The following is a 7,429-nucleotide window of genomic DNA, read 5'->3' on the forward strand; positions in this document are numbered from 1 at the left end:
ATTTTTAACTAATATATACTATACATGAGTATAAGTTGAATTTGTGGATACTTGGCCTTTGCTTCACTCACTTTGGTAGTTTTTTTTTTTTTTTTTTTTTTTTTTTTTTTTTTTTGGAAACCACTAAAAAGATTAAAAGAGGTCCACCCCTAGCAAATTGCTAGAGTAAACAAATGGTAACTGTACACAAGGAATGAGAAGTTATTATTTCTTTTTAAGTTTTAGTGTATGTATCACGATCTCGTGCACATCAAACAATAAGTATCAATAATTTTTTCGGTCAATGTGTTAGTTTAGTAATTCAAAGATTTGTTAGTTGTTATTCTAATTAAAACATGAAGATATGAGAACTCATATTTCTTTGTTTTTATGAATTGATATGTATATATATATATATATATATATATATATATATATATATATATATATATATATATATTGGTTGGTATGATACAATCGTGATATTCAAAATTTTATACCGTTAGCATACTAAGACTGCTTAATTGGCATGGTATTACCAGCCAAACATATTGGTTACCAAACAACTTGGCTACCGATTTAATTGGTTCAGTTGGTAACATGTTGGTTGGTTCTCTGTGGTACATATTTGCCAGCCCTATCGCTCATCACCGCCTCTCCGTTTATTGATTTCCTTTCGAACATTCTCTCTCATTTCAATTCCACCCCTCCTTCTCCCTTTCATCCTTCTCTCTGATTTCTTACAAATCTCCAACGATACTGCCTGCCACAGCCTCCGCCGTCGACATCCACCTCCACCGTCCCTTGAATGGGCATCATCGCCTGATTTGGCAATTAGAATCGGTGGTGTTGTATTGGTCAGTGCTATAGATTACGTCTCCTTTTTGATTCTTCTCTATCACCGCCACCTCCTGTAATATTGATTGGGGCTTCTTTTGGTTCAATTGGATTGATTTCTATTTAACCTCTCATCCACCGCTTCTTCTTAATCCACAAAACTTTCAACTGCTTGGAATGTCGGCAATCCATTTTCCTCCTTCCACCGCTCCCTACGCTTCTCTAAACCTTCTCCTATTTTTCTTTTGAAAGAAATCGACACAAAGCAGCCACAAATCGAACTCATGGGAGTTTGGAGTTCTCGATTCCTCTATGATACCACCAGAGAGTGCAGTGGATCGATCACTCAGTTTGCTTGTTCAATTCCACCATAACCGACGTCGTTGAGTCCGCCTCCACCACATAACACTCCGACAAGTCTGCCTCCACAACTACAAGAGACTTAAGGTTTATTGAAAGAGACTGAAGGTTTATTGAATAAACATTGTGTAATGTTGTGTAGTTATGGGGAAGAAATAAACGAGTCAAACCCTAGTTCCACTGCCAAAATAGATGTTGACATAATTACCTTAGATGGTCGTTTGTTCCTATACGACCATTATAATTTATGGTATTTTTTGATGTTCAAAATTTTCAAACATACATTTTGATGTAATGCCAAGTGGTTATAACTAGTTTAAGGTTAGAAATGTGTCTTTCGCATATACAATTAACCTTCATCACATGAATTGCTCCTATAGGATGTGGTAGTTAAGTGGTATTGGTTGTCTTTTGTAACAATTGGTAAAATAGGTCAGAATTCGGTGGTCAAACTATTGTGAACCTTCTTGTATTAGGACCTATTATATGTAATTTTGTGTTTATGAAATTTATTAAAAATATTATACTCATAATTATGTTCAGGATGTCTCAATTTGCTCAATAAGTTGTAAATTATTAAGAAACGAAGCAAAATTCACAAAAATTAACACTATTTGATGCGCTAAAAATAAAATGTATGCATCGAGTATACTTTGGACAGTTGAGATGTCCGGTAATGGATACAGTGAGATTATGTATGATTAGAGGCAATCATAATGAGGAGTTTCTGAGGATGTCATCTGAAATTTGAGATACATGGAATTGCGGGGTCTCTATCGGGGAGACCATCGAGCATTGAGTAGTACCTTCCAAGAGTAAGTGTGATGTTCCGGTGGAAACAATATGCGGAATAGATTATTGATGCGCCAGCCGGTGACGGTTCGAACCCTAAGTAGGGGAGAATCGGGTATTTTATTTAAGGGGATTAGAGACTTGCTCAAGAACGGTTACGGAGATGGTTATAGAGTCATGCACTATGAATTCATGAGACCAGGGTTATTGGTGGTCGATGTGAGTTGAAGAATGAGTTAATACATGTTGTACGTGTTCAAGAAAGGATGAGTGTCTGCATGGCAGGTGGCCGTTGGTGAGAGGCCTTGTGGTAGGTAAGAATTTTTTTTGGCTGTAATGGTGAATTCGGAGTGGTTGGCTCGTGAGAATACTTCGGCCGTTGAGAAATTTTGGTTCGATGAATGGATTATTCTAAGCTCTTTGGAAAGGGTAAACTTTGTATTCTGAGTCGTTGGCAATTTCTCCGTGTTTCAAATTGGAAATGGAGTATTCCGGGTTGCAAGTAGCACGAAAGGAGGACCGGTTGCGAGAGTCCGAGGAAGCTACGGTATCTGAGTATGATGCCACGAGTATGAGATCAGTGGTAGAGTTAAGACATTGCTAGGTGCGGTGTTGGTGCACCGGGGTATCCGAGTATAATGTCCTAAATCTCGGATTAATTTGAGTTTTGAGTTTGAAATGGCAAAGGGGGTATCAAGTATTTACGGTTCCGGTGGGAGCCCTTCGGCCAATTGATTCGGATACATAAGTGTTTAAGGAAATACATATAAACACAAGACAACAAAAAATACATGGAAACATATAAAAAAGATCAAATATGGTGGGGACAAGACTGGGCTCGCCCAAATGAAGATAGGACGCAAAGTCTGTCTTGGAAAAAGCCCTGATGGCAGCTTGCATCACTTCAACAGATCATGCTACAATATTTGGCTTTGAAAAGACACAATCACCACTAGCTAGCCACCATCGCACCACTCGCTTCCCACTCTCTATACCAGCAACCACACATGCAACCTTCAGACGTCGGATCCCAAGCGTGAACTCGGTTCTCTCGAAAACGCGGCCAACCATGCAAACCACCCCCTTTTGAAGGAACCAGGCCAGATCATCCTCCAAGACCTTCCTCCTCGAAACCTCATCCGCCAATTGATCATATCGCAGCTCCAAACACTTCACCAATACATCTTTCTCCGAGATCAAAATCTGGACCTGCTGGGACATTCGATTGACCTCCCCATCCAAAGTTGCTACTTGATCCTCAACAACAGACTTCTCCACGAACAATACAAGAAGGCATTCATCGAACTTGGGCTCCTCCTCCTCCTCGAGGAACCAAATATTCTCTGCAATCTCGTCACATACTGATTTGATGGCAACCACTTCCGCTTAATCAATTCCCACGTAATGAAGACGCTCGACTGCTACCACTAAGTAAGAGGCAACATGGACAACGAATATTGAAGATCGTTCGCCATATGGGAGTGAGAAAGAAGTTTAAGGGACTCCAAGGTAGTCAGAGTAAATATGTGACGACACCACACACGGGTAGGGCCCTGTTTTGATAGAAAGGAACTGTGGCTAAGATTCCAATAAGGAAGATATACACCATGAGCGCTCAAAGGTGATCAGCCTCCGTGTGGACATCACCAGAAGTAGAAGGTGGTTCAGAACAAGCGCCCACGATGCTTCCCCCCCCCCCCCCCCCGGTTGGCGCCGATCCATCGCCTCCGTTTGTGGTGGGATGTCACTGTCAATAATTTCAATGACAACAGATGACTTATCAAGCAAAGAGTTGGCCTGTCGATGGTGTTGCCACAAATATCCTCCGCAAACGCAACATCCACAGTAGCTAACCGATGTTTGGAAGACGCTTGGTTGTTGGATGCACCTGCTTCTCCGTCTGAGGGGCCTATTGAGAAACCTATCATACCAGGCCGAACTGGAGAAACAAGCCTTGACTCAGTGTCAATGGTTGGGGAAGCGGTCATGAAAAACCTAGCCGACACCGGCGGGGGCCGGGAGTGTCTCCACCAGAAGGACCTCACGATGCTGAAGATCCCCTTTAAAATCCCCCCGCATCACTTGCTTAAGAGACAAAAACTTCTCATTACCTACAATAATAACAAAGCAAGCCCCCTATGTTTCAGAAAACAATTTTTACACAAAAGGGAGCGCGGGGGGGGGGGGGGGGGGGGTAAGAATGTAGCACTTACCGGCACTTCCTATGAAAAATTGAGGCATCATCCCAAGCGACCGCCAAGCAACACTCATTCTAGTCGCTGCCAACACGCAATCTGGCCACTCCTCGCCGTAGAAACAAATCCATCTTAACGCGCGAGCCACCGATAGACTCTCACTCGACAATTGGGGTGCCTGATCTAAAGACATGAGCACACGAGGATACTCAGGTCTGACCAAATCACCGTTAACCTACAACCACCGATCGTGATAGTTCTTCCGAGGCTCTTTTTTATTACTATAAATATGTGTGTACTGCGGCGCTGAGAAAAGGTGTGAACACCTGAATGGGTAGACAAATTGAAGAAAGACTAGAATGCTCGAAGTTGGGGAAGGACACCCAAAGCCTGACAACCCAACTCAAACCCTACTATCTTGTTCACAATGTTGGGGGTCAAGTCGTGAATGGAGAAACCATATTCTTGCATAACCTCATTGAAGAAGTCCGAAATAGGAAGACAAAACACAGGCTCGAAAATTGCCACAAAAATACCAACCTTCCCCTCTGGCGGTTGATAAATCATAGACCCCTTCAGGGGAATTGAACCCCTTTCTCACGCGTAACCCCAAACCGGAGCTGAAAAGAATCGAACTCCTCAGGCGTAGGAGTGGGTCCAGATCTGATGGAGGCCATCAAGAATCAAAGAAGAAAGGCGCAGGAGAAAGGAAAAGCGACAAAGGAAAACGAGATTGCTAGTATACGGAGAAATGAAGCGCATTACCATTCCTAAAATAAGGGACCCCTAAATAAGTTGCGAAATGATGGAACTAAACCATTTCAACGACGAAAACTATCTGGACAGAACGGATATATTACGTCAAAAATGCGTCACAAACCTTTCTTACCAAACACATGGTCAAATCCACGCTAGAACAATTCAGCTAGGCCGAGCAAATGCTAGCATTTACTAGCCTAGGGGACTTGTTGACGTATCTCATCGAGAATACATCAAAGGACAATATGAGCGTTAACTAGAAAGCAATCTGATCAAGGAGCACCATCTAGGCGAGTGCTAGACCCAGGCCCCCACCCAAGAGCCCTCGCACACTCATCCCCGAAACTCCACAGATCAGAGACAACCCTAGAATTGGGGCCCATGTCTCCCACGGGTCATAAAAGTACTTCTGGCTCCTACAGAGAGAAGGTCAGTGCTTTGAACCCCGCCTCATGACAACACCGCACCAATGACAAACAACCATGTATAGGGCACGTCCTGTCAATGAAAAACCTCCACGACCTACAGGGATTGGAAATGTAAAAGATATTATCGGGGATATGTTCCCCCAAAAACAGGTATAAAAAGGTCCCTTCTCTTCCAAAAGAAGGACGGATAATCTTCCATTTTCCCTCTTCCTCTTGAATATATTAGAACATTCAAAGAAAGGAACTAACTTGACCATCAGAGCTTCGTTCCGGGATCGCCCCCGGACGATGTCTCACATATTTCTTCTCTTGTACTATGATTCTTAGGCTTCTCTTCTTCAGCCACCAAAGAAGACAGATTCAAGCCGGGGACTTTTCATAATAGTATGAAATGTGCCTCATCTAATATTTTCTAGTTTATTTTTAGTGTTGTGGTTATGAGGAGATTCGAGTCAAGAGCTGGATCGAGTGACCAGGATAGGCCAGGGCTGACTGAGGACCATGTTAGGGAAATGATTCATGTTGAGGTTGTTTCTATTGTCTGGGGGCAGATGTTAGAGTTGTTTGGGTCTATCAAGACTGCCATGATGGAGTTCTTTGATGATTGATGCGTTGCACTTTCTGAGGCTGTTGTTGCTGGAGCTACTGCGCCCGTCACTGCTGTGCGGATTAGTGCGGGGAGTGTCTTCCAATACCAGGACTTCGACAATACGATTAAGTTGCCAACTCTCCTTTCAACATACATACAACATACATAATAATCATACATACTATCCACTAACAGTCTTCCCACTACACAATTTGTTCGGGATTGCATCCTGGTCTTTCATACAGTTCTTTCGTATATTCATTAGGGGTTACATACTAGTCTTTCATACAATTATCAGAGCTACATCTTGGTCATTCAATGACAAAAATGGTGACACAAAGGACACTTCCATAGTCAAAATTATCAATAAAACATAATAAAAATGGAAAAAGAGAAATTACTATGTTATGGATTTCATACTAAAAAAAATATCAAAATAATTAAATAAATACTAAAATTTATATATTTAGCGAGCTTTAGGGATGGATTTTGCCATTCACAATTTCACACGACTTTGAAAAACACGATGCCCATCCAAGTAGACCATAAACCAATCGGCGAATGTTCCCTCCTTCGCAAGCGACCTTGGGGAAGAAGCCATTCAATTGACCCTCCTCCAATTTCACAATAAATTATGTTCAAATTCTCGATTTAAAATCTCCTATCACAGTTTATCCCTCTACGCGATTGGAATTATAGATCCAACAATATCCAAATTTTCCTCTAATTTCAATACCTGATACGAAAATCCGACATGGGTATAATCAAAAGCACCTTTTCATTCATGCTGGGGACAGCTTTTGGGGTCTACGTTGCTCAGAACTATGACGTTCCGAACGTTAACAAGCTTTACAAGACGGGGCTCGTGATGGCCAAGCACTATGAAGAAAATTATCGCAAACCCAAAGGGAAAGGCGATGATGATGACCGGAATGACAGATGATTAGGTTTCCAGTTTCTCCCAGGTTTTAATTCATATTTACTTGTGTTTTCTTTCAATCTGGATGTCGTTTCTCGAAAAGCCCCATTAATGGATGGAATTTGATTAGTATTAGGGTTTTGATAAAGGGGAATATAAAATTTCGATTTAAAATTTGTATTTTGGGATTTGAATTATGTGCTCTTGGTTGCCCTATAATCTTGTATCTTTTGATGATAAGTGAGAGGAATTGTTGAAGCAAATTCGAGAATCTCGGGCTATAGTGACGTGATTTTTCTTGTTTTCCACTCTAATCATTTAATTTTACATTTTAGTTGATATGCAAGCTTGGATTCATGGCATTTGAGTTGTGATTTTAGCTCGATTCATTCCAATTATGTACTGTTTTTGCTTCAATTTGCTTCCAACATTGAAGTGGATGCCCCAAAACATAATGTCTACATTTTTTCATCACCACTAGAAATTGTAACACCAGTATGATTAAGCAGGGTTACAGATGCAAGATGTCATTTGCCAGTTTGTTGAAACATGTTATAGATTTGTCCTTGTT

General features: G+C 41.4%; 1 protein-coding gene across 1 annotated transcript; it reads left to right on the top strand.

Moving 5' to 3' along the window:
- The first annotated feature begins 6,432 nt into the window (after positions 1-6,432).
- LOC144999887 (uncharacterized) lies at positions 6,433-7,121 on the top strand. The gene has a single exon (XM_078959044.1). It carries the CDS (start codon positions 6,694-6,696, stop codon positions 6,880-6,882), a length of 189 nt encoding a protein of 62 aa, XP_078815170.1. The 5' UTR covers positions 6,433-6,693; the 3' UTR covers positions 6,883-7,121.
- Positions 7,122-7,429: the final 308 nt, after the last annotated feature.

This window comes from Lactuca saligna, chromosome 6, assembly GCF_052625555.1.
Source record: "Lactuca saligna cultivar CGN05327 chromosome 6, ASM5262555v1, whole genome shotgun sequence".
Lineage (NCBI taxonomy): Eukaryota > Viridiplantae > Streptophyta > Magnoliopsida > Asterales > Asteraceae > Lactuca > Lactuca saligna.